Here is a 27,039-nt window from a genome sequence, read left to right as displayed (position 1 = left end):
TTTATATTCTGGCAGCCATATGCCCCACGCAAGACACTGCTTTTGTGTAAAATAGGCTGCAAACATCTCACAAAACAATATTGGGAAAACCAGTCAATGGGGAAAAGAGACAATACAGTATATGTATGGCCAAATCTTTATTTTCTCAAGAGTGTTGCTTAAAAATACATATTCATAAAAAGTATGTGCGTATAAATAATATACAATATAGACATTCATAACTTGAAATCGTAATGGACATGAAAATCAATTTCTTTCAGCAAGTGAGTAGTAAACCCTACAACAGCTCAGATCAACCATTCCCCGTTGTACAGACCATCTGCCTAACATGCCTTTGGGTGTTTTCCCTTTAAACCCACAGGAACAGGAAATAGAGCTCCACTTGTCTCTGGCTAGAGCATTGATTACACATCAACAGCTTTTTGTCATGGTAACCACACTGAACAGGGCCACGTTACCAAGCCAACCACAGAGCTGGTTTTAGCATGTTATCATTAAAGATCCTGCTGCTGTGGAGCTGTCCTGATCATCACTCCATTAAGTGCATCTGGAAAGCTCTGGGAAGCTGGACTCTGGAAGTCTGGGCTGTGGGAAGCTGCCAGGAGCGAACACACAGCATTGACAGGCTAGGCAAACTGTATTACCATAGCGACAATGCCAGCAACACGGACACAGACGGCAGGCAAAGACAGACGCATACACACGCAGCCAGACACACACGTATGCAGGCAGAGACAAACATGCCCACAATGATATAAGGACATGAGCTCAAATTTAAATCCAAATGATGCGACTCTGGCATAGGGAGACTGAATACAGATGTGCTAATTGTTTTTTAACATTTATTTCTTAACCCACTTCAGGTACATAACTTCAATTACTGTATGTGGAAAGACCTATTTTATGAAATGCTATAAAAGTCCCATATGAGCAAAAGGTAAAACTGCATGTCTTTTAATATAAAAATAAAAATCCATGCAGCCAAATAATCAATGAGAAAAAAGCATTCCACTGAAACAAAATCAAAGATAATCCGTTAAATATCCCAAATGTTTTTCTGCAGCTGCATAACAAGGGCAACAATGCCGCCTCGTGACATCATGAGACTCAGGGTTATGCAAATGGCGGACTCAGAGTCAAGTGACAAAAATCATTAGCTCTATACACGGCCAGAGGAGCACAGCCTAATTCTGAGCCAGTCAGACCAAACCATTCCGCTAAACAGCACAAACTGAACCATTGTTCAATGCTCACAGGCCAGCTGAGGACACCTGTGCCTAACCTAGGACGGAGGGTAGAGTGGTAAGCAGAAGCTGGGTCAAACTGTGCAAATAAGCACTATTAATCCACATTGTTTGTGAGTAAGGCAAGAACGAGGAGTGTCATCATCCCAGCTCCTCCTCCTCTTCATTTGATCGTCAGTACTGTCTCAGTGTCTCGTCTGGCCCGAGCAGTTCCGCACGAAGCTGGAGGCAGTGACCCACAGCCAGCAGAGGGACTCAGGGTAAGGCCTCACCAGTCAGCTGGATAGTGAGGCTCCCGCTTGTTTCTGACTGGATGAGCAGCAAGCTGGCGTGTTTCCCTGCTGTGTCCGGTTTGAACTGGACTGGTAGGTTGATGTAGTGGTGGGATCTGCAGGACAGAATAATTTAGAAAACGTGTACAGTGTGTATAGTGAGTGAGTACACACGTACACGCACACAAATGACCACCTAGAAATGAAAATGTGACAAGATAACAGTACAGGCTCTGTACAGAACATGACACAGAATTCAGTCCATGAGATCTGAAAGTGTTTCTTTGATCACAAGTCTGTATTCATGTAAAAAAAAAACAACAACAACATACAAACAGCCACAGTTTCATTTATCATGATGGGGATGTGGTGGAAATGAGGATGCGTGAGGAGTCACAACATGCTGAGCCCCAACACTCCACACAGCAGCACTGACACCAACAACACACCACACCTACGGCAGCCAGGCCAGGGGCGCCTTCAGGAGGAGGACACATTACTACTCCTCCACTCTGCAGATACAAAAAACACCAAATGAATCATGCATATTGCATATGCATGTACCTTGTTTCTGCTCTATGCATCACTTTTCTATCTGAATGTAGCAGAAAGTAAACGCCAGCTCAGTTCAGCACAGCAAGTACCTGCCGCTGTCAATCATCCCCTGGACCTGAGTGCCCACCCAGTGAACTGGACTTTCCGTCGCCTCAGCCTCCCCTCTCAGGGGGGCTAGCGCAGCAAGGGAATGATGTCACAGACTAGATCAATCAAAAGCCTTTCAGGAAGCACATCAGAACTGTCTCTTTAGATCTGAAACTGTTCATTGATTATTCAAGAGGGCATAATGTTGCCATCAGCAATGGCCAGGCTGTGACTCACCTTAAGGAATATTTGGAATGCTTGATGTGGAACGGCTCCCTAGGCTTTACGAATCTCAACTGCAAGTCAATTAGAGAAGCTCAACATCAAAACCATGCATTGCAAGGCACTTAGGGGGGTTATGTAATATCCATCACACTGCAGCTACGATGAACAATCCATGCCATTATTGTAAGTGGCTGGGACTATAGCACTTTTTCCATCAAAAGTTAACCCGCTCAAAATAGATGTGAATCAAAAGGTTACTGCGACATGGTAAAGAATTACATTGATTAAAGAATTTTGACGCGCTAATTTAATATGCTCGCTAGGGGTGGAGAGTTGATTTGACATTCATGTGATGGAAAAATGTTGTAGCGATATTAGAATGTATCTATATATCGAGTTTGCGCTAGAGGAATTGTCTTGCGCATACCAAAGACGTTCACCTCAATAGATTAGTGCATGCCCAATGTAATATTTGGATTCCATTCACTATAATGGAAAATGCTCTAGAGTTACTAAAATGTGCATCAATACGGAGCAGTATAACATCAAGTTAACTCACTAGAATCATTCTGTTAATGGAAAACCGTTTGTAGGCTTCTAATATCGCTCAAATTGTCATCAATTTAGGTGTTAATTTGCTTGAAAATCTTATGGAAAAAGGGCTTATATCTGCTTGATTAGAGAAAATGTTTAATATTAAATATCACATTTTAACATTGCAAGAACAACCATTAAGAATGCAGCTGCACAAAAGCAAAAAACAAAACAATCTGTCATTCACTGGTCAGTATCCAGAAACTGTGGATGTCTGCTCACCTCATGTGCTTCAAAAGAATTATTGCGGAAGTTGACCTTTAGGGAGCTGGATTCACCCACCCGGGTGGCTGGGAAAGTGTACAGGTCTTGGGGGGTGTACACTCCCCTCTGTGGGGACTCCTCCGGGCTGGAAACACAACATCCACTTTAAACTGTTAGATACAGTAGTAGTCATAGTGCAAGTCATATCATATATAAGTAAATAAACAAGTCTTGTCAGAGCGAGAATGGCCCATAGAGCAGGAGTCTACATATTTTCCTATTTTCCTAACCCTAACCCTGTTTCCTAACCCTAACCCTAATTACTGCACATTATCATTAGATAGACTGTTTGGTCAAATATTGTGAGATTTGTAGGGGAGTAGGTCCTTCCTTACCTAGTCTTTACTGTAGAACTATCAGGCCTCTTCCTGGTCTTGACGGTGACTTCAGTTCTCACCAGAGAGCAGTCCCCCACCTGGGGCCTCTCCACTGGACCTCCCTTCACACCCTGAGAAGCACAAACACACACACATTACATTAGTCATTTAGCAGATAATGTATATTTCTTTGGATAAAAGTAAGTAATAACCCCCCCCCCACGCACGCACAGTCATGAAAGCCGCTTTCGTAGTGTCAAGACAACTTGTGAACTGACGTAACAAAGCCAGCATTCAAAAGCGATTTAGCTTTAGGTTGGCATTTTTTCAAGAACAGCACAGAAGAAAACACAAAAATTCCACATATCCTATCAGAGGGCTTATGTACATAATATTGCTTAAGTTCTATCATAGTCAAGATGCTATGCTCCACATACAAGTGTCTAAGCTGTGGGGGACTACAGTTCGCTTCTAAAGAGTGAGTCCCTCCTTTCTCACCGTGCCACAGAACTGGAAGCGGATCTGGGTCTTGTGCTGGGGGTCAGCCACAGAGTGGCACTCCAGGTCCCAGAACTGAGCGTAGTCCCCACGGTCCCGGGGCAGGAAGGTGACAGGCACCTGGGCGTGGACAGAAAACAATTACCCTTAAACATAATTCAAAGCTCAAGACATTCTCCAAACATGCATTGCATCAATTCATCGACGCAATAAGATAAAGGCAATGCATTTCATGGGTATGAGGGAAACACACACACACAACTCACCTGCATCTTCTCCTTGGCTCCCAGTGTGCCAGACACCCTGGAGCATCTGAAGGCCGTGTATGTGGCTCGATAAACATCCCCACTCTTGTCCACCCCCTGAGGGAGAGAGGGACAAGGTCAGAGGGAGAAAGAAAAGGGATGGGGTCTTAGGAACAGAGGCAATGGAAAACTCTAAATGTTAAGTTGAGATAAGAGCAAATTTCAGAGTTGGACACCTTGACATATGGAGGGGCGAAGGATGAAAGGTACCACCTGACCTCCTCCTTCCCGTTCTCCACCTCCAGCCTAGCCTCTGAGAGGAAGAAAGGAAGACACGCAATGCAAAACATTAAACAAGCACGAATTTGCAATTACCTCATACTAGGGATGTGCACTGAGGACTAGATAGTGGTTTGCAACCGACTGTACGACTAGTCTATCACAGATATTCCCAACCACTCAAGAGGTAGCCAATTTGCATTCGTTGCACAGGGTTACTCACTTCGCTCTCCCCAAAACAGCACTTCAGCTGTTACAGCTTATTACTTAGCAAAGATCTAAATGTGATGTATTTTGTTTAACTGAAGAGTAGGCTAAATAGCCTGTAATATTTAATTAGGCTAAAATTAGAACATTGATATTAGCCTACTCAAAGGTAATATCTAATCTAAACTAACCTTTTTAATAGAATTAAGCAGAGGCGCAATGGAATGACTGATTCATGAACGGATATTTGATGTTTGAAAAATAAATAACCCCAAGAAAAGCACAATGTGATGAAAAAATAGCCTACTTTATATGGACGTTGGTATAGCCTATTCATGTCTTAAAACATATTTATTTCAAGTCGTGACACGGCCATAAAACAAGGCATGCGCTGGTGCACGAAGAAAACATTGGCATTTTGCTATGGTCCCTTAACAACAAGACACTATACATCTCTCTTTCTCACACACAGAGGACATTAACTGCATTTAATTCAGATAGTAGATGAAATTAAAGTAATGTATTTGTATATGAATGTAAATTAATGTGCTTATTTCACTGACAGAAATGATTGGACATGCTTCAAACTTGTGGTCTGAGCTAGACTGGGTCCAGACATTCGAATCCACCCACTCCACCGAAGTTGCCCGATTTTTGATCTCGCCAGAGTGAACAAGTTGACATTCTGCCTGATCTGAGTGGAATTGGAGTGGGAGAGAATGCTGATCGCTCTGACTGAAACCACCCACTCAGCTCACATGCTGTGATTTAGTTTGAATGATAATGATAATAGCTGCGAGACTATATACTACTGCAAGGCTGTAGTAAGGATTGGAACCTCTCTCTCTCTCTCGTAGCCCTATTAACGGTAACTAGGTCAGGGGTCACAATGGGAACATGCATAATTATTATAATTATGACTAAACTCCAATTCACGTGCTCACTTTGGGTTATATCCCACCCGCCAGGTGCATAGTGTGACAATAACCCTACCCTACGCCTGAGTAGGCTACTGTGAGTGATGTAACCTTAATTAATTAAATCTTTTTTTTTTTTCTTAAAAAAAAAATCAAATTATATTATATATTTAGTTATCCATCTAGGCTATTTCCTAAACGACTAGCAGAAGCTCCACCATATAGTCGGATAAATGACTATCTGCGCACATCCCTACCTCATACACGCATATACAGGCAGACCCTATTTTTGTGGCCCAACCAACTGAGCTATAGAGCTGCTAGTCGCAGCTAAAGGTATTTAACATTTCAGGCACCAGAGAGAGGTTTCAATATATTTGGAAGAGACTCTTTTCATGTGGAGATACCTTTCAGATTCGAGCCAAGAAACCATTGATTCAATATCTGAACATTCCGTCTTTTTAACACAAGTTCTACCTCGTGGGTCTCACCTGAGGTTTCGCCAGAGGGTGTGGCAGGGAAGATGATGGTACGGTTGGTGATCTCCACCTGGGTCTGGGGAGCCTTGGTCTGGGGTTGGACCGGGAAGGCCAGGGGGGTGGCAGCCTGGGGGGGCAGGGCTGACAGGCTCTTATCCCCGGGGACGGTAGACACATCTAGAGCCAGATCCTGACGGATCTGCACTTTTATGAACTGGACAGCAGGACAGAAAGTAAGACAACTGATCTTCATCCTTGTTTTAATAAAGTTAGCTATGCCATTTTAATAGTTACAATAGCTATGTCATTTTAATAGTTAGCTATGCCCTTTTAGGTCATTGTTATTTTGTGTTTCTATGTATGAATTAATTGTGTTTGACTTGTTATCCTAACTGACTGCACTACAAAGTTCCCTCAGAGACAATACATATATTAACATGATTTGATCAAATAGGATATGATCTCTCCATGGGATATGATCTCCCCTAGGTCTAAGACACATTGAGGCAAGAAAGCATAAAATCAAACAAAGCATACTTCTTGTGTGCCATTCTACAGTACAGAATGTATCCAATGAGCAGGGAGACAGACACAGGACATTCTGATACCTTCTGTTGGTTGTCACACTGGACGTAGACCTGCCCTTTCCATGGCAGCAGGGCAGACTTGGTCGCTAGGGAGGGGTTCGGGCTGATAAGGATTTGCAGGTGGCACCTGAGTGAACAGAACATTAATATTTATAGAATAATCTTCTTTAACAAAACAAATGAGGCAAGAAACTGAGGATGAAATCTATGAATCCATGCATCATTAAGGTATTTACAGCAAAGTGAAAGGGGTTTGGTGAAGGTTGGGAGATGAGAGGAGACAGGAGTAGAGGTGAGGGTTGAGGGTGTAGGGTTGAGAGAAGGGATAGGGGCAGGGAAAGAGATTGGGGTGTGGGTGGATAGAAAGGCTTCCTACTGTGGCTCTATGAGTCCGTGCTGAGGCGTGATGGTCAGACAGTGGGCCGGCCAGGACAACTCAAAGCTCAGCTCTCTGGATGAATGATTCTGGATCTGCACCTGCCTGGTGTTGGCTGCTCCGTCTAATGAGACAAAACAAGGACTATTAGATGGAGACAAGTTATATTGACCACAGGTTCAAATTCAGTTGAGGTCACTGGCCACTATCACTTCACACAGCTGAAGTAGCTTTATCCATAAGGGCTGTAAATAAGTGAGAGTACAGAGTCTACTTTGTTTTGACTTGGGATGTTTCTGTGATTTCTTTCAAGGACTTTAGAAAGTTCTAATTGATAATGGCTGCTACCATGTGTCTTGGTTCATTATTTCGAGTGATATTGTTCAGGGTCTGTACGAAGGGCGAAAATGTTTAAAGTTAAGGGACTGAGTTGGTCGGACAGAAAAGAATAATAACAATACAATTACAATAGGGATCGAGCCCCCGCCCCCCTTTGCTCAAAATAGGAATTACACACAGTATTATACACCAATATCGTAGGAAAATAACTGCAGATGGCAATGTAACATTACATTTATTTGCATGATTCCTCAAATCACCTCGCGGGCCAGATAGGAGGCCTCTGTGGAGGAGATCTGGCCCAGAGGACAAGCCTGAGATAGACCATTATACAGTGTGTCTGAGCAGGATTCAAACACTTACGTTTAGAGTACCAGAGTCAGCAGACGCCATATCAACTCGGGCTCCTCTGTCCCTCCTCCCTGCCTGTTGAGAGGGTCCCTACTGCTGCTGCCATTTTAGCTCTCTAGAGAGATCTCCCTAGATCTGACTCGGGGCTCAATGATATTACATAATACACTGCCACAAGGTGCCACTGAGATAATTGGCATCAGCCCACTATGTCCAAACAAGGCTTGCTTTGGATGTCACCTCACATAGCGCCAAGGTCTTTTGCATCCTAAACAACAATAGATATACTTTTGGTTCACTGTTTCTCAAACATTGTCAGTTCTTAAAGCTGTTTTTCTCAGTATGCGTGTGCATCACATTTGCCGGGACCTTACAACGTGGTAGTGTATGGATGCAATATCCTCGCTGAGCCCCGAACCAGGTCTCCCTGGTTAGATAAACTTGAAATAGACTAAATACAAACAGGACTCACTGATGCTGGGGGCAGTGAGAACCAGCTGGTCAGGCTGGAGACTCCAGGTCCTCTGTCTGTCTGAGGGCTCCTTCAGGGTGGGCTCCCCTACCCGAAGAGCCGGCCCCTGAGGACCCTTCACTGGCAGCACATCAAGGGACACGTTACTGATGTGGCGGTCGGAGGTCCCAAAGCCACTGGAATAATAATAGAACAATGAAAGCACATTAAACAACCAACATCCGCTTCAAAATCACAAGCAACAGCTTGACACACTTTGTTTATAGAGAATTGATGTATTCTGTATGCATCAGTGGTATTCATACGGCCTACGTGTTGCTGTGTTTTATGTTTCGTGGCCCAAGTACAGAATCTCAGTGGTCCTAGTAACATGTAACTTGTCAATAGAGATGATTTGAATTTAAGGTCTGAGGGTATTCCATTTCCCCGGAGAAAAACCAAAAGTACCTGTCGGACTCAGAGCCCTGACGAGTGCAGGGTCGAAGGGTCTCGACGTGGTCGCTCTCCCCTGAGTCGGAGGTCTCCACACTACCCAGGAGCAGCAGCACCACCTTGCTCATGTTCCCAAAGAAGATCTGGGCCTCGTTGGGTCTCTGGGGCAGATCGTAGGCTGCAGGAGGACCAGAATTAATGTCAAAGGACAGGAAACAGAACTAATGCTTTGAATGGAGCGTGGTGACATGACATGTAAATCCCTATAGCCATCCTAATCCATTTAAGAATGGGAGAAGATGCACTAAATCTTGATGTGATTTCAATGGCATTGCTTACCCTCCAGGACCATGTCTTCCCCAAGGAACTTCCTGTTGAAGTCCAGGCCCTTCAGCAGGCTGTTCTCTGACAGCACCTTCTTCCCAGCCTCTGGCTTACTGAGCAGCAGCCTGCAGGGACCAACACATAGACCAGTGAAAACCAGTGAAAAACCACATAGTACTGAGATAAATAAATAAAAACCTTTCAGCTTCTGACCTCCTGAACTGCTGCCTGGAGACCTCATCTCCACAGAACAGACAGACGGTGGCCAGGAGAGCATTGACCGACTGACACTGGACCTGCTCCTTCTGTGTGGACTTCATCAGCACTGTGATCACCTGGTGAGATGCACACAGAAACACACACACGGAAACAACCGTGCCCATTTACAGATAAAGTCACGTCGTATTTAAATATAATAATAGCTAAAGTGTCCATTATCTGACTTCCGAGATTAAAAAAAAAAAAAAAAAAAAGATATTTTATGCAGCACTTTATGTGCTCTCTCCTTGGTATCTACTAAACCTACTGTACTTTGTTCTCTTTCATTCAACCACAAATCAGGGTTTATGCTAAACAATTCCAGTAAACCCCAGACCTGCAAACTCTGGAGTAGTGAAAAAAGTGACGACATACAAAACTAAAACCCTCTAGATTCACTAAAACTACCATGCTTAACATAAAAAAGGTGACTGTAGCCAAAAGGTGACAAGTTTGCAGGTCTGAAACCCTCAGTTACCAGATAGGCATTCAGCATGTCTGCTTCATGATGCCCAGCTTTGCACTCGCCGACTTTGCTGTACTATGGGGTGCCATTCAAATTTAGCCTGGTACGACCATCCCGTTCTCGCGAGCCCACATTCTGTTTCACTAACGCAGAACGGTCTGGCCTTCGCCTCCTCCAGAGCCATTATGCCAAAATCCAGACCATACTGGGCCAATCAGGGACTGTGTTTTAACTGCTGTCCCGCTCCACAGTGGAAAGCAGCCCCTGATTGGTTCGTGTCCCTGCCGCTCACTAAACAAACATGGCGGCTCCCGAAGCAACGAGTGGTAACGTTAACGTTAGAAGAATAAACGCAGCTATAAGTGCAGTTATTGCAGAAATAGACTTAATCACAACATTTAAACAAGAACAAGAGTATGCACTAGCGGAGTTTCTCGGTGGAAAAGACGGTTTTGCCGTTCTTCCGACTGGATTTGGCAAAGGTTTGCTGAACGCTCATTGGCTGAAGGTGTTTGTCTGTCAAGGCAAGTACCCCCTCCCACATAATCGCTCTCTATGGGGCGAAGGCCAGACCAATACTGCGGAGCGAAGCAGTGAGCTCACTAAATCGGGATGGTCATACCAGGCTAATTCAAATTGGCTAGACATCGTCTGTCACATCACAATGTCTTCATCCATCCATGGACGATATCATCATCCTATCGCCCAGCCCCACTGGATATAAAAAAGATCATTATCATGGTATTTATCTCCAAAATCCTGCCAGGTCTCTTACCTCCTGGGTCCTCTCCTTGAGGATGAACTCTGAGGGCGAGAGACTGATGACTGCAGGGTCCATGACTGCGCGTGTCTCCAAGTCGGAGTAGGTCATAGCCTTGATGTAGGCCGCCCTGGATCCCGTGTTCCTCACGCACACACACACCTTGCTGATATGGCCTGCAGACACGCCGGGTAGTACAGCCACGTAGCCGTCAGAGCACTTCCGCAGGTCCTCCAGGATGATGTTGCTGGTGCCCCCGTATCCTGACAGAGGAATCTGAGGGAGCGGAGCAGTTTAGCTTGGGAGCACAGTACTGGGTGTTGTTCATTACTACAGTATAGACACAGTATAGATTGTTCATTAGTGCATACTTCTCATAAAACACAGTGCTGATTGTTCATTACAACATACTCACATACTCACATACTCATAAAAACAGAGGAAACATACTGTATGCGGAAGGCAAAGTGTAAATAAAGTTCACTTGGTGTGAACAGTATCATGGCCACTCTTCCTACTTCAGAGAGACTCACAGTGAACTTGATGCCGGGCTGGGAGGGACGGACCCCAGACTGTTTGATCTCCAGCTTGGCCAGCATGCAGGCCACCCTAGTGGGGGCGAAGAGTAGGTGCACCGTTATGTCCTCCCGGGGCCTGATGGACAGCTCCCTATGCCGGGTCAGACGCTCCTCAGGCCCAAACGTGCTCTGGAGCTGAGGGAGAGGACCAGGAAAGGACAGGGAACCAAGATGGAACAAAGATTGGAGAAAATTGTTGTAAGAAAGGCATGGTTTTATGGCCCTAAGTTAATACAGGATTGATTGATCTAGGAAAAGCAGTTGTGTGTTCATATGTGTGGTGCTGCTAAGCAGCAGTCGAACAAGGAAGTGATTTGGCATGAAAGCATAAATTGGAGTTTAGGCTCAATCTGTCCATGGGAATAAAAAGTATATTTAATACAAGATTGACTGATCTAGGAAAGCAGTTTTGTGTTTGTGTTTATATGTGTGATCACGATTTCTCTCAAGTAGCGCGGAGGAAGGGAAACTCCTCTAGCGGATCACGGAGAATAGGAAACCCTTCTATATGACGCCATGCGGCGTTGCTATGATGACCAGCTACATTTAGGGGGATACTATTTTGCGGTGGAAAGCGCAGTGGAAAAAAAGTAAAGCAAGTTGAATCAAGTTGACCCGGTACCCATGCTATGGAAAGACGTGTTGGATTGTCAGTCGAGATGCTCCATTTTCTACTGAATACTGACAGAGTAAGAGATCAGAATTGGTTGACCTGTATTAAAAGTTTCTAACCTGAAAGCAGTCCTGGTCTTGTCCTCTGATCAACAAGCGGAGCTGCTGGGTTGTGTCGGGGGAGTTGTTTCGAAGGACCAGCTTCTGTTGACTGGGAGAAAACAGTACAGGCAACAATAAATATCGATCGAAAAAGGGGTTGCCACCCAGCAAGCTTGTTCTTTTCTAAGTGTAATTTGGAATGAGACAGTAGTCTGAACGGTTCCTTACACAGCTCGGCCCAGAGTGACCCCTCCCCAGGCTATGAACTGCTTGTTGGAGAGGATGGGCGGCACCTCGCTAGGAGCCGTTGAGACCGAGGCTGATGCAGTCTTCCCAGAGTCCTCTGCGAGCACCTCTCCTTTCAGGGCCACCTCATACTGAGGCCCCGAAGGCAGCACCAAGATGGTCAGAACACTGCACATAGTGTAAGAATAAAACATTCATTTAGAATGTTTATGGAAAAATATATAAATACAGTGTATGGCAGCAGCGATTCATTGATGACTGATACTGAAAATGAATCCATTCACAATTATTGCTATCAACGCATTATGCCATATGACAGAAAAAGATTGTATCAAAAGGTGTGGGTCCTGCCAAGCTCTGCAGTTTTAAAGGATTAGTGTGAAGTTAGTGAGGGGAATATTACGGGAATTTTAAAACTGCAATATGTAAGATTTGAGAGATTTTAAACATTTAAATATCTCCATATTGCCATGATTAATCTAGAGGGATCCGTGAATGAGCTCTGCTGTGAAAACTGTGTCTTTGTAGACTGCTTTTTGGCTCTGCTACAGTAATTTTAAAATGAGGTGTCAGGGAACTACACCCCAGCTTTAGATGCAGTTTGGAGTTGAGGTGCATGGCCATATGTGGTTCAAGGGTTTGGGAGTGTGGGCGTACTTAAACCACAAACCTTAATAGTGAAGCAGACTGAATTTTCCCTTGCAGACAGCTCGTAGTGCAAAAGTTACATATTGTAGCTTAAAGTAATTTACCTTTCCCTGTACTTCCTACTGCCCTGTGCAGTAAAAGAGACCACAATGCCTTGCTCCTCTCCCGCGCGAAGAGAGAGCTCCTCTGGTTTGACAGAAAAGCAGTCTTCACCATCAGCACTCTGAAGAGGCGTGCACATGGGAGGGAATTATCACAAACAAAACACTAACAGAAAAAATGCCAGAGGCGTACACAAAGTAGAAACTTCCTCAAATAAGAAGGATAGTATACCTTGAGCTTCAGCTGCACATCAATGTTGCCAGCGTTCTTCAGCGGCAGGGTCAGTTGTTTGGATAGACCCAACAGAGCAGACAGGTACACAGTCTGCAGAGGTAAAATTATTATTATTATTAATATTACTAAAATAAGCAAATAAGCACTGCTGGCACACAAAGTTATAATTTACCTCTTATAATAAACTCATTATAATGCATACAATACATGAGCACCTCTGTGCCGTTCCTACCTGCAGGTCTTTGGGAGCGTGTACCCTGGCCGTTCCTGACCTTGCCCTGAGAGGGACGCTCCTGATCACGTGGCTGGGACCAGGACAGTCCAACTCAATGTCCACACGAGCACTGTACTCATCGGCTGGCCCCAGCTCTCCTGAAACACAACACAGAGGGAGCAAGAATGTCTGTTAGAGGCAGAGTCTGGTCCAGTGGCTGGTGCCACTAGGGGGGATAAAGTCTGGGATATGCAAGACAAGTGAGGACAGTAATCCAGAGAAAGGAAGTAGACTACACCTGAGCAGGAGGCGTATCTCTGCGGTGCATGGAAGTGAACCCAAACCATGAAGCTCTCAGGATTCTGAAAAGTGAAAAGATAATTTCTTTCAAATTTACTGAATATTTCAGCCGTTAGATTTTGGTGGTTACAAGCTCTGACCAAAGCAGGAGCAGGCGCAACCAGACAGTGGATGATACAGTCTTCCTAGGGGCAGAGCCGGCAGGACCTCACCTCTCCGTAACTGGCGTGCAGCACATGGTTCATCACAGACGGAGCAGCCAGCGGGGTCAAGTGACCTGCGTGGAGCGACCCCTCAGCTGTCATGGCAACAGGGCTCTTTGAGAAAGTGAAGCAGCGCCAGGCTGTTGCATTCTGGAAGAATGCGTCCACAAGAGAAGGACATTAGATATCATTTCACACAACTAAGACAACAGTACCGCACCCCTAAGAGTAGATAGACCATGTACATCGCTTGGAGCAGAGATGACAAAAAATGCCTGGAAATGCATTCAAATTAAGGAATCCTGCAAAATCCTTAAAAAATAAATTCAATTCCTAATCCAGAGTTGCAGTAAAGTGTCCACTGCATAAAACTCCAGTATTGTAATCAATTCCACTCACGGCGCTGATAACCAGGCGGATAGGCACAGTGGCTTGGGTTCTGTTGATAAGTTTCAGCGGCAGGGCTTTGGCGCTGCCACCTGCCAGGTCTCCAAAGTCCAGACTGCCACACTTGCCCACGTCTATCTGCAGGTAGGGAGAAAGCATTTACAATATTAAGCAATTACACAATTGGCATTCCTGAGGTTAAAAAATAAAATAACAATAAATAAATACAATAAAATCTAAATAATAATCAGCAACAATAAAACACAATGGCCAACCATCCACTCACCTCCAAAGCTGGGTTCTCAGCCATGGCTATTAACACCACCCTCTTAGCAAAGACCTAGAGGAAAATTGTTTGGAAATTGTTTATTGTGTTATTCTCTGCAGTTTGGATGTGTGTATACCTGCTGCCACTGCATGCTGGTTGTGTTTGTTAAATAAATTTTAGATATCTCTATAATGACAGAGACCGTAGGGCCGGGTAGGTAAGGTCGACCGACCCCTTCTCGACAACCGAGCCTAGGCGCTGTGAAAATTAACAATATTGAAACTGCCATATCTCGACGTGGGAAGGTCAGAGACATGGGGTTTGGACTGGCAGGAAGCTATCGGTGTAACAAACACATCAAGGGTAATACCAAACATGTCCGGCTCACTCGCATGTGCACAGTAGGGCTGTCAAAAATAACATTTACAGGCTTCAAATACTCTGGTGTTAAAAAAAATCAAGATTGATCCCCTAGGTGGCAGTCTCGCACAGTCTATATTATTAAGCTTACCGATGACCAGCTGAGCAAACAATGTGCAATGCCATCGGATTCTATGCTAGCTAAATAGCAAGCTAGTAGCTAGGTTAGGGCTGTCTATTTACACAGTTTTGATTCAGTGAAACACTCAAAGCTATCCAACGATGCTGGCTGCCAGTAGGCTAATGTAGCGTAAGCTAACAGCTAACTAGTTTAAGTTGGGCTAAATACATGTTATCTTTCACCTTTTATCTCTCCAACCCTGTTTCTAACTTGCAATAAGGTAAAGATATTTATCCAAGAAGCATTTTTGCTATTCCTAATTATCAGAAGAGATGTCTCTCCTCTGCTCAGGTGTTGCGCAACAGCCTGCCACACGCACGCACGCACACACAGACGCACACACAGACGCGCCAGAGACCCACTCAGAAATGGAGAGTGAAAGTCTTTTGGAGTGAGGGAGGAAACACGACAGCTTCTGTTAACTTGCGCTTTCGCGAGTCATTCGATGTAACATTATGACGACGTTGGTATCGGTTTATCGGTATCAGAGTATCAGGACATTCTTACGAGTATGAGTACATGAGCGCAGTATCAGCCCTGATACTATAGCTCAAACAATAGTAACAACGAAGCTCCGAATACTGAATTGAGCTTTAGCCGACCTACTGAATGAATAGTGGAATACTCAAATTGCTCGGTGCACCTAGTGCACAGAAGCATAAGACCTTGAGCAAAGCCAGCTCCCTGTGTGGCTAGACACACTTGGGCGCAGGAGCCAAAAGATCGATCGATAGACAGATAGAACATGTAGAACAATCACGACGGCAATCAATCAATCAACCCACCAAGCAACCAATCAATCAGTCTGTCCATTAACCAACCAAGCAACCAATCAATCACCTCTGCCCGTGTGGCAGTGTCTGCCTCTGTAGACGCGGGCCAGGAGGACACGCTGAGGACACACTGGTAGACTCCTGCCTGGGGAGGAATGAACAGAACCTTCTGCTCCTCTGTGCTCCGCGGCCCGATGATCGTCTTGTTCTTGACGATGAGCCACTGGTATGGCAGACTCTCCACCTGTAGAGGGAGAAGCAGTAGAATGGCGAGTTAAGATGGAAGAAAAAGCTGTCCTTGATTCAGCCGAGTACCTAGCATAGTAGTAGGGATGCAACCTTTGGCAAATTCTGACTGAAGCAACCCTCATTAATCAGTTGTTAACTGATGAGCCTAAAAAACTATAAATCACAAGGATGTGACCCAATGAAAATACTATTCTCAACATGCAAAAAACTATTTGGAACCCCACTGCCCTGTCCACTGTTCTAAATATGAAAGATTAATTATAATATATAGTGCCTCATACATAGTATAGTGTCTCACCAATTTATTTTGGCCTGAGGTACTGTCCTTGTCCTTTCTCTCAAAGTGGGTGAGTGCTACCATACAGCTTCAGATGTTTTGAGAAAAACAATTACGTATCCTGCATTTAAAGACCCTGTATTAAGTAGCCTGCACTTAAAGACCCCCTCCAGTCAAATTGAACATTGTAAGCGGAAAATCAATGTTAAGTAAATCATATATAGCCATTTTGGTCTGCAGTTTTGTTTAAACAAGTTATCTAAACCAAGACAAACATCGCTTAAACCTACATAGCAGGTTAAACATTGTTTGGTCAATCTTTTTCTTTACCATGTCCATTAATGTTATTCAGATAAGTTATTAAGCGCAGTGCTGTGAGGAGGAACAGTGGGACCCCAGCCTCCTGCTGGTCAGTTACTGACCTTCTCTCCATTGATGGAGAGACTGGTGAGGGAGATGGAGACCTGTTGCCACCGGTCAGAGGGATTGAACAGGCTGAGGGAGGTCTGAGAGGCGATGCCCACACAGCAGGCATGAGGGAAACGCAGCTCCTCTGGAACCACCACTTGGGCTGAAGGAGCAAGGACAGATGATGGGAGGACAGAGAGCAAAAAAGAGAGACAGAGTTGAATTGGAGAGAGGAAGAGAGACACAAGAGAGAGCGAAGAGAGACAAGAGAGGGGGAGGTCATTTTCAAAGAAATGCAATTTATTTCAGACATGCCAGGTAGCACAAGAAGAAGAAATATAAATGGCAGCCATTTAGAGCTGTGTCAGAGCCTCACCTCTCAGTTCAGAAAGGCCACCTGCAGACCAGGAACCCCCCCCTTGGCTGTAGGGCTTCTCCAGCATGGCTCGGTCCAGCTGGCTCTGGTGAGTGCCGTAGAGTGGGTATCCAGCAGGCAGAACTCCATGCCCAGGGACACCCAGACTCCCAGGGCCCTGGAGGTGGTGCCTCACCAAGGGCTCCATGGCAGGCATCCCAGCCGTGGACACCCCATACAGGCCACTGCCTGGCCCCATGTGGTTGGAACCGGGGTGCGGGGGTCCCTCCGTCCCCAGGTACTGCTGGGCCAGGTGGGAGCTGAACAGCGAGCGGCCTGTGAGGAGAGTGGGGGTCCCTCCGTGGGGAAGGTCAAGGGCTCCCTGGGGCTTGAAGCTAGAGATGGGCATGTAGCAGAGGTCCTCCGACGAGTAGGATTGGGGCAGACCAAAGATTCCCCCAGGAAAGACTTCACTACCCGGTGCCGAGAGGCCAGTCCACTGCCGGGAGGCCTGACCCGCCATGTTGGGCGGTTGATGGATGTTCAGGTTGCTGGAATAGCCAGAGTCCACCTTGGTGAGCTGGGGCAGGCCAGGCTCAGAGAGGCGCTTGTGCTGCTGGCCATGTTCTGACCCCTGGTTGTTGGTTCCACAGTGGAAGTCAGACCTACTCTGACTGCGTGTGTAGCCCAGAGCAGAACCACTTCGCAGGTCTGGGCTTTTGGAGGTGTCGTAATGTGGTTCTGGGCTCTTGGACTGGTGGGGAGGGGCAAGGCTACTAGGTGGTCCAAGATCATCACGCCCAAGGCAGTTTGACAAGGGCTCCTGGCTGGTCTGAGCTTCCTGGTCCACTGGTGGGGTAGGACTGGCTCTGATGATGGTCGTGCTTAGTGCTATGGCACCAGTACTCTGTGGGAAGGGAACGCGTTAGAGATTATATTGCAAATACTGTCAAATACTTGATTTCTTTTATCCAGTACAATGAGTGCAATGGAACAGCCTGTCCTTTATCACTGGTGATCATTTTAGTGCAAATCACTGTACACTGTATAGTAATGTAGGCCGGCCCTTTCATGTCACATATATCAATTAATTTCTCCCTTTTTGTGTACATAAGGCTGTCTTACAGAAGCGACCAGCATAACTATCCTCTTGACCCAACACTTGAGGTCCCTCTGGTCATATAAAAATTGGGCAAGTGTGCTTTTAATTTTGCATCATTCCAGTGGAACAATCTTCGAAATTCCTTGAAGTTGGACACACTAGTGCCATTAGGCAATTCAAAGACTGATCATCAGGGTCTTCCCTCATTATTATTGTAATAATTGCTTTCATTTTGTGTGTAGCAACTTTGTACATTCTGTATTTCTGATTTATATTTATATTTTACTGCATGAATTTTGTACACAGGTCTCCCTTACAAAAGAGATCTGTCTCAATGGGACTCCATGCTTAAATAAAGGTAGAAACATTCAAGTGTTTGAGTCCCAGGTGTGTTCTACCTTGGGCCTGTCTGGGCTGGGCAGGCAGGTGCTGTCGTTCATGGAGATGTAGGTGAGTCTGCTGAGGCTGGGGCTGGAGCAGATGGACTGGGGGGACGTCTCACAGGGACGCCCGTCTGTCATCCCATTACTGGAGGAGGGCGACGTCACCGTCCTGGAGGGGAGAAGCAGGGGACAGAGAGACAAGACATCACTAGGTATAAACGACCCAGTATATTACAGCATTGGTTGTGCAGGTTTTCCTATCAAATAACACATGGAGATGGCTTATCGGATGTGGTCCACAACGGGGCGAGGAGTTGGGAAATAAAATGTACAAAAAAGACGAGGACAAGTTCCAGTCGTTCAACATGTCAAAATGGACAATGAACTTGATGTCAGACACTGAAAAAGAGTTTGTGAAGTGGTCTAGTTCAAAGCTCAGAGGTCAGAGCAGTCGGTACCTGTCAGCGCTGGGGAGGGATGTCTGGCTGGGGGAGGAATGTGTGAGCGGAGAGGTGGAGGGCCTGAAGGTACACTGGCTCTCCTCCAGGCCCGCAGACGCCGGAAAACCTGTAAACATGTCTGCAGGAGATAAGACAACAACACAAACGTGACAATCCAATGCTCAAATAAAGATTTATGAAATGTTTATTTGGGTATGAGTAGACAATGCACATCAACCCTCATTTTCCTAGTTCATCTTTAGTAACAAAGTGTGAGCAAGTACGTGTTTCACAGTTAATTATTAACAATTAAGGCGGAAATAAACGCAGATGCACTTCATTCAATGTGGTTTGGTCTGCACAGCAAAGGCCCAGCATACCAAACAACTGCAATAACCAGTTGTAAGTATACTTAAGTATTTTTCAATGACATCTGTTCTGAATTAACCATGCTCTCCTCACCGTCAGTGCGCTGAGCAGAATGCGGGCTGTGGCAGGCGAAGCCGACGTGTTTCTCCTTATCGCCAGGAGGTGCACTGGGACATCCTGAGGGTATCCTTTCCGAAGTGGTGTTGGGTATCCCCTGCTGGCTGACACTCGAGGAGCTTCTCAGACCGGGTAGCCTCGACTGCCCCTTCCTCAGGCCAGGGGAGGTCCTGGGACCTGCGGGGGTCTCTCTGGGGCCTCCTGTGGCTGGGTTCGACAGCTGAGGACGGACCGTTCCAAGTTTGACCTCCCCACTCTCCGTACCGTTCCTCCCCATGGGACTAGCTGACTTCTGGACGGTTTTATTTCTGGCAGAGGACTTGCTGTCAGCTCCTGGCTTGGCTACGGAGGACTGCTCTGAGCCCGCAGACATCCAGCCAGGGTTGGCCGGTGAGATTGGGATGCAACTGGCTTTAGGACACGGAATGGAGCTTCTCCTGGAGTCCCCCTGGTTACCTGGCAGGACTCCAGTGTACTGACTGGAGACTGGCCGAAGAGTAGCAGTATTAGAGTTATTATTAGATGCTTTAGTCTCTGCTCCAACAAAGGCATCTCCATTCCCACTGGAGGGCCTCTGTGTGGTGGAGGGTCCCTCTCCTGGAGCATAGCTCCAATCCTCCACAGGGGGGGTGGCTACCTGGGAGTCCCTGAGGGAGTTGTAGGCAATATCTGCCCCGCAGCCCAGCATGTCAAAGCAGGGAGGGGAGGACCCCAAAGTCTCACTGTCACTGCTCCCAGGCACCTCAGTCTTCTTTAGGTACTTCTCCATGTCGAAGGCGCTGACCTCGTAGACCGAGGTGCTGTTTTGCAGAGCGTCCACAGGGGGGCTCTGGTCAGCGTGGTTCTGGGCTGGTTCCTCCTGGGAATTACCTGTCCCAGCCATAGGCCCGCTGCTAGTGCTTCGGCCCTTGGCGCGGCTCCTCTTGGAGAGCTCCATGATCATGGCCGCCAGCTGAGCAGGGTCAGAACTAATGGAGGCATCTGCTATGGCGGAGGCAATGGTGCTGATACTCAGCATCAGGTCGCTGGTATTCCGGGAGGATACGCAACTCTGGTTGGACAAACCTGACCCCATGAGCCTTGATCCGTCAGGGACTTGAGCCAACACAGGCTGGTCCTGGAGAAAGCACCAGCAGGGAAACGGGAGAAAGTAAGGATTACATCACCATACGTGCCTATATCATACCTGTCAGTTTTACAATATATTTAACGGTTTTATTAGTTTACAAAGCAATTCATCATCATGCACCTGAATACATGTCAGGCATGCTTTTACGATATACACCAGGTAGGTCCGTGAGGTCCTCTGGCACTGAACTTTTAACCCGGGAGCCAGGACCAAGAGACAAGGGGAGGCAGCCTTCAGTTTTTACACCCCCAGCCTTTGGAATACCCTGCCAGAAAACCTAAGAATGGCTGAAACTGTGGGAACCTTTAAGCGAGTTCTTAAGACATACCTTTTTAATCTCACTTTCATTTAGTAGTTTAGTTAGTAGTAGTTTACTCAATTTTAATATTCTTTTATTCTCATTTTTTGTTTCAGTTTCTTATTTTCTATTTCTCTTTTACCATATATGTTCCATCCTGTTCTATTTTCTTATTTTACTTTTCTTAATACCAACTAATAAACTATGATTTTATTTTTTCTGTAAAGCACTGCTACATTTGCTTGTATGAACATGTGCTAAATAAATAAAATTGACTTTTGACTATTCTAGCTATCTCCACAGACCACAGGCGCACCACGCTGTTTTGCCCGAGCTGCTTTGTTTCAGGCGGCTTTGAAGCAGCCGTGTCTCTAGCAACGTGCCCTGGTGTGATCAGCACCTAATGTGTGTATCAGAGCTGACCTTTTCACAAGGCTCTGGGTCAGCATTCCCCTTTGGAGACATCCGGCCTGTGGGAGCCTCCAGAGTCTTGTCCAGGTCCTCTGCAAGCAAATGAGAGGGGTTAGTGTTTGGGGTAAGGGTTAGGCTAACTATGTTTGTTGTTGTGTTGTTAGTGTGTTTGTTGTAGAGCCAGACATGTACCAGCGTTCATGGTGTTGTCTGCATCATTGAGCTGGACGGTCTCGTTGTGGACAGAGACATCTCTGGAGGCCAAGTCTGAGGGGTGGATCAAGGCGAACGGCTCCGTCTTCTCTGGGGAGGTAATGAAGTAACCAAAGGAAGGCTGGAGAGCACAAAACCAACAGTCAACAGTGTGGAAAATCACAGGTTAGGCCCACATTGGTTATAACATTACCATCACTAGAGAGCTATTTTACACTGCACTGTGTAAAAATGTATAGACAACAATGAATGCCCCACTGATTTGCCATTTTGATACAATAATGAAAGAATCCCAAGTTGTCCTGACAAGAAAAGTACAGAGCTAGTCTCTGCTGTACTGACTACAGAAAAGGCCACTGACCCTCTTGACTCCGTCCTCCTCATGGTCCCCCAAACAGCCCAGAGCTTCAGAGCGCTGCTGAAAGAACTCCCCCAGAGATAAGCGCAGGTAACTTTGGTTCCCCCTCTCAAACTCGGAGGCGGCCTGGGAGGCCCTCATCAGGATGTGTCCACTGGTCGGCAGCTTCCAGGAGGTGTCTGCAATCCCCGGGCTGCAGCTGGCCGCTTCAATCTGCTCCTCCTAGGTGAGAAACAGCAATATTCGGGGTTCGAGACGAGTACTGCTGACATCCACAATAACACACTATAAGGTCACTGTCTGCATGTAATTTACAACTTGGAAAGCTGACTCACCTGCATGAATTGGTGCTCCTTCTCAAACTCCTCCTGATCTTCTATGATCTTGTCAATGGCATTACCTGGAACAGATTTGTTCAGTGATCAGTTGAGTTTAGATTATCTGACTTCTGACTGAATTAACCCTTCTTTCCAATGTGGTATCCAATTACAACACAATATTCTATAGAAACAAATGAATGTTTACTAATGTAAACAAAGAGCAGACAAGAGTTACTTACTGGCAGGGACAAAGTCCTCAGTCTGAAACTGGTCTACAATTTCTTCAGGTATGCTTCCATCCACCTCCTTCTCAAAGGAGGAGTAGTATGCCAGGTCTGTCACCCACTTACCCTCCTCATTCTGGTACACCACACTGTGAGTGGCACTGGCACCTGGTAAACACACATAGGATCAGACTCCCTCCACAGATCAGAGGACAGGTGTGGATGTATCTTAATGTCCATATTGTTTTCTTTCTAGAATGTAATGTAGCATGGTCAGGCGACCGTCCACAAAGAAAATAAAGGCATCCTAATCTAAATCACTCCTCGCCCACAAGAGTGACATTTTGGGAGGTCTAAGCCTAGTTTATTGATCGTCATTATTTTTAACTCAAAATTAGGGATGTTTAGCTAATTCCTTTCTCCTTTTGTAGGTATTTTTGCATGTTGAGAAAATGATAGTTTTATAGTTTAATTTGGGTTTAATAAAAGATTAATGGGGGTTGGTTAATGATCAGCAGAGTTTGTCAAATGTGCATGCCTCACAATGCAGACTTTATTTTATTCTAACTCTCACCTTGTTGGAACTCCAGCTCCACGTTGTCTGGGCAGTGGTTCCAGTCATCGTCCGAGTCCTCCTGGTGGAAGCTCTGGGAAAGGTATTTATCATCCAGAGAGGTGAATGGGGGGTCCTCCTCACTCTGGCTGTCCGCGGGCTCTGGTAAGCAGGTAGCATCCCCACAAGGTCCCCCTCTCAGCCCCAGGGAATGCCTGGCCACTTCCACTCCATCCACCTCCACCTCATCATCGTCATCATCATCCTCCACCTCATAACAGTCAGGTGGCAGTACCTGTGACAGGTGGAAGCTGCTCTGCGTGCCCTGGAATTGGGCTGTCGTTGACAGGTCCTGAGGTCTCCAGTGCCCAGCACCAGTCCTCAGGTAGACAGAGTCCAGCATTGCCACTGCTGAAGGCTCAGACTCTGCACTGTCCATAGCATCCTGCAAGGACACACACCCTACCAATTAAGACATTCAGTAAACCCTTTAAAAGTGTGTTTTAATACAGTGGCGGGCTTAATCTGGGTATGACACAGAATTCTCCTTAATCACATAGCCGCCCTATCAGTGAAGTCTGACGTAGTTGGTTGGGAGAATGCAGAAGTGTCCGTTGACTCCAATGTTAAAGGATCACAATGAAAATACCACTTCAAGAACCGAAACATTCAAAATAACAGGCAGAATACACTATTGGAATTACAAACTCATCATTACCAGACTTGTTTCTCACTGAAGTTGTTTTCGCGTTTGGAAATACATGGAAGTGAATGCAGGTGACTCAAACTTCCATGAATTTCTAAGCACGAAAACATCAGCAGTGAAAAACAGTCTGGTAATGAGGAGTTCGTAATTCCGATATTATATTCTGCCGGTTATTTTGAATATTTCGATTCTTGAAGTGGTATTATTATAGCAATCTTTTAACATTGGAGTCAACGGACACTTCCGCATTCTCCCAACCAACTACGTCAGACTTCACTGATAGGGCGGCTATGTGATTAAAGCGAATAAAGAGAATATTCCATAACTATGGTTACACAGCACTTGTGTTTGTGACTGCCACAGAGCTCACCAAAGCCACTCGTCTGTCCAGCGTCATACTCCAGTTAGGTGGGGAGATGCTCTGAGGGCCCGAGGCTACAGCACTGGAACTGGCTTCTCCTGTTCCCACTGGGCGAACACGGTCACCCATCTAAAACACACATGGACAGTTTTGATATTATACACACTTAAGATTCATAAGATGGATACAATTGAATACTGCATGGATATAATTCACAATGCATCAATTAATGCATGTCAAGATGTTTCCAATGCATGTGATTACCTTGGAGAGTTTTTTTTTTTTTGGCGGCTTGCGAGTGACTCTGTGAATAATTCTGTTAGCAAGCAGGATTACCTAAAAACTACCAGACCAATTTTCATGAATCTAGGTGGAGGGGTGTAGCATGGGCCAAGAAAGTACCCATTAAATGTTGAAGCTGATCCCCGAATTACAACAAAACTTTGAACGAAGCCAGCACCCCATCGCAGCAATACCAAACATGTCCTGCTTGCAAAACTTTGAGCAAAACGTTTCCCAAACGTCTAAAATGTTGCCTGAATGGGCAGGGAGGCATTTCGTTTTCACAACCAATTTGATGTAGCACAGCATTTATTTTCCCCCCAGAATGATTTGTTAACTCCATACTCATAATTTTCGATATGTATCTGTTAGGAAGGTTTTATTGTACCCTAGGCCTACTAAATGGGCTCTGAGAGCCTAGGGAGAAAGAGAGAAGGAGATAGAGACCTTGTTGCTTTCTTATCTCTCAATCAGTCTGTTGATTTTGTCTACTTGCACATTCAACAACTGCACATACTGACAAAATTCATTCATGTGCGGAGGTCTGTTCTTCCGAGCACCCTTTCTAGCCATCTATGTTTTCAATATCCATTTACTGTATGTGTATTGTGTACAATGACTTATGCCACAAAATAGAATACACTAGAGAATGTAATTATGACTTGTGTAATACACATGGTGTGCTGTAGAGGCGAGTGTGGGCGTGTTGGCGAGCTACCTCGCTGTGTCTGGGTAAGCCATTACGTCCCAGGCCTGGTAGAGAGAAGAGATCGCTGCTCTCCCCTACCCCCACTCCACTACTACCCACGATGCCAAGCCCTCGCAGGACGTCGTAGGTGGTCTGGACGTTGGTCTGGACAGGAAGTGGGATGGTCGACACTCCTCCATCGTTCCCGCTCTCCTCACTCCCGCTGCTACCATCTCCCCCTCCTCCATCACCTGTCCCACAATGATGACATCACAGGTAAGCAGATAAGACCATGCACAGTGGAGAGACCAGTGTTTTATTCATCATGAAATAAAGAGGAACCAGACCTAAATGACAATAAGGCCATCCATAAATCTTGAACTGTTTTTAAGGCATGGTAGTTTACCTGTTACAGGTGAGTTGATGACCTGACCCTCTGCAGAGCGCCTATGTTCTATCCCAGACAGAGAGGGAGCATTCCGCCCAGAGAAAGACTCGTCATCATCAGAACTGCCTCCCTCCAGTCCAGGTCTAAAGCTGGGACGATTGCTCTCACCGACCTGTTTGCAGGGAAAATGCAGTAAAATAAATAGATATGAGCATATCTAATACATAGATAAGGTATGAACATATCTTCACCTACCTACCAAATACAGAAACCTGAAACCTCTTAAATGCATGGAGTAATAAAGGCCTAAATTTACTTTATTAGTCTGTTTGTGAACTTTGTCTCGTGTTAGTTAGCATAATGACTCCGTATGAACTCTTCTGTTTAATATCACACAAGCAAATTAGCACTTTGTTCAGTTAGCCAGGAAACATTAACTGGCCATATTTACATCCAAAATAAAAGTACATCGTTAATTCAAAATAAACATGTCTGATTTAAAACAAACCGCTATAATATAGTTTTCATCTTTTGCGAACTTTGTGCATACCTCCAATAGAATGCAATAGGGGCAAAGTGATATCTGACATCCAGCACCATTCTTTAAAGCAGAGGCGTCTTAAGCTGGAAACACACCAAGCTGACGATGCTCCTAAATGCTCCTGACAGACGACATGTCTGTCCCTGAGAAGTCGGCTCCCGACAGTCCCAAACAAGAGGCGAAAACACAGCCCCACCAAGCTAACACCTCCCCACGGTGAGAAGAACCCTCACTGTTTTCGTCGGACCGTCGGTTTGGTGTGCTTCCAGTTTTACATTTCTAAAGACGAGTTCCATAAAATATGAGACAGGTCATTCATCAGGACATGTCACGCTAGGACATCATCAAGACATTGATCTGCTAGTGTAGTATGTTAGAGGTGGGGCTAGAAACTGGTTAGGAATGGAGGGGAGTGCTCTTCTCACCAGCTGTCTGGAGGTGCTGGGCAGGAGGCGGGGCCTGCTGGAGCTGGGTCTCCTCACTGCCTCCAGCTCGTCCTCCGTGTCCTCCTCGTCGCTGGCCGGGCAGGAGTCCATCCCTGTGGCGGCCAGCCGCACATCCGGCATCTGGAAGTTCTCCTGCCACCAAAAACAGAAAGAGGTCTCAGCTATGACTCGAGAGACCGCGGTGGAGTGAGCTGCATTCGTTGTTTCAGTGAACAGAAATTGTTCAACAGTGACAGAACCCTGTGGTCTTCTCCAGCTCTATGGAACTTTGGGTTGCTTTGATGGCAGCCCTAAAAAAATCAATTGATTGATATTATTTAAGAAGGTAAGAGCAGGTCAATAGGCAAACAAAAACTGGATGAAGGGAAAAGGTTTGACTTACAGCAGCCGGGATCTCCTGGCCCTCCACCTGTCCTCTCTGCATGGCCGGAGGAACCACCTTGTTGAAGTACAGATCCATTTCATCGTCATTCAGGTGGTTTACGTCGAGGTCATCATCTGCGGATCGGAAAACACAAACACACAAAGCTCAGTCTCTGTGCTCTGGATTATAGCTGTTTTTTTCATGCCCCACATCCATGGTTATCTTGGAATGGCCTTATACACCAGTCTTACACTTTTAAAGCCATGTAAGCTAGTGTACAAGTGGCGAAAAGGGACACAAG

The 27,039-nt window shown here is 45.8% G+C and overlaps 1 protein-coding gene across 1 annotated transcript in view; it reads right to left on the bottom strand.

Annotated features, from left to right (window-relative positions):
* Positions 1–177: 177 nt before the first annotated feature.
* Positions 178–27,039, bottom strand: part of cep192 (centrosomal protein 192) — a 29,783-nt gene continuing 2,921 nt past the window's right edge. Inside the window, exons 7-48 of the mRNA XM_084443957.1 lie at positions 26,757–26,872; positions 26,354–26,506; positions 25,406–25,559; positions 25,030–25,250; positions 24,039–24,158; positions 22,984–23,407; positions 22,425–22,577; positions 22,201–22,265; positions 21,869–22,087; positions 21,487–21,628; positions 21,307–21,386; positions 19,433–20,573; positions 18,989–19,109; positions 18,546–18,699; positions 17,067–17,952; positions 16,705–16,853; positions 15,824–16,000; positions 14,461–14,514; positions 14,187–14,312; positions 13,797–13,937; positions 13,583–13,646; positions 13,303–13,442; positions 13,068–13,160; positions 12,839–12,957; positions 12,069–12,254; positions 11,859–11,949; positions 11,082–11,261; positions 10,564–10,824; positions 9,278–9,399; positions 9,080–9,189; positions 8,756–8,918; positions 8,309–8,484; positions 7,147–7,270; positions 6,792–6,897; positions 6,196–6,397; positions 4,538–4,614; positions 4,323–4,418; positions 4,057–4,176; positions 3,577–3,689; positions 3,200–3,326; positions 2,396–2,454; positions 178–1,632 (exon numbers count right to left, since the gene is read on the bottom strand). Of these exons, the coding sequence (XP_084300083.1) occupies positions 1,500–1,632; positions 2,396–2,454; positions 3,200–3,326; positions 3,577–3,689; positions 4,057–4,176; positions 4,323–4,418; positions 4,538–4,614; positions 6,196–6,397; positions 6,792–6,897; positions 7,147–7,270; positions 8,309–8,484; positions 8,756–8,918; positions 9,080–9,189; positions 9,278–9,399; positions 10,564–10,824; positions 11,082–11,261; positions 11,859–11,949; positions 12,069–12,254; positions 12,839–12,957; positions 13,068–13,160; positions 13,303–13,442; positions 13,583–13,646; positions 13,797–13,937; positions 14,187–14,312; positions 14,461–14,514; positions 15,824–16,000; positions 16,705–16,853; positions 17,067–17,952; positions 18,546–18,699; positions 18,989–19,109; positions 19,433–20,573; positions 21,307–21,386; positions 21,487–21,628; positions 21,869–22,087; positions 22,201–22,265; positions 22,425–22,577; positions 22,984–23,407; positions 24,039–24,158; positions 25,030–25,250; positions 25,406–25,559; positions 26,354–26,506; positions 26,757–26,872 (7,658 nt within the window). The 3' untranslated portion in view covers positions 178–1,499. The remainder of the gene's footprint in view (positions 1,633–2,395; positions 2,455–3,199; positions 3,327–3,576; positions 3,690–4,056; positions 4,177–4,322; positions 4,419–4,537; positions 4,615–6,195; positions 6,398–6,791; positions 6,898–7,146; positions 7,271–8,308; positions 8,485–8,755; positions 8,919–9,079; positions 9,190–9,277; positions 9,400–10,563; positions 10,825–11,081; positions 11,262–11,858; positions 11,950–12,068; positions 12,255–12,838; positions 12,958–13,067; positions 13,161–13,302; positions 13,443–13,582; positions 13,647–13,796; positions 13,938–14,186; positions 14,313–14,460; positions 14,515–15,823; positions 16,001–16,704; positions 16,854–17,066; positions 17,953–18,545; positions 18,700–18,988; positions 19,110–19,432; positions 20,574–21,306; positions 21,387–21,486; positions 21,629–21,868; positions 22,088–22,200; positions 22,266–22,424; positions 22,578–22,983; positions 23,408–24,038; positions 24,159–25,029; positions 25,251–25,405; positions 25,560–26,353; positions 26,507–26,756; positions 26,873–27,039) is intronic.

This window comes from Borostomias antarcticus, assembly GCF_949987555.1.
Source record: "Borostomias antarcticus genome assembly, chromosome: 10".
Taxonomy (NCBI): Eukaryota; Metazoa; Chordata; class Actinopteri; order Stomiiformes; family Stomiidae; genus Borostomias; species Borostomias antarcticus.
Note: the sequence above shows the minus strand (reverse complement) of the source record. Positions and strands in the feature narration are given on the sequence as shown.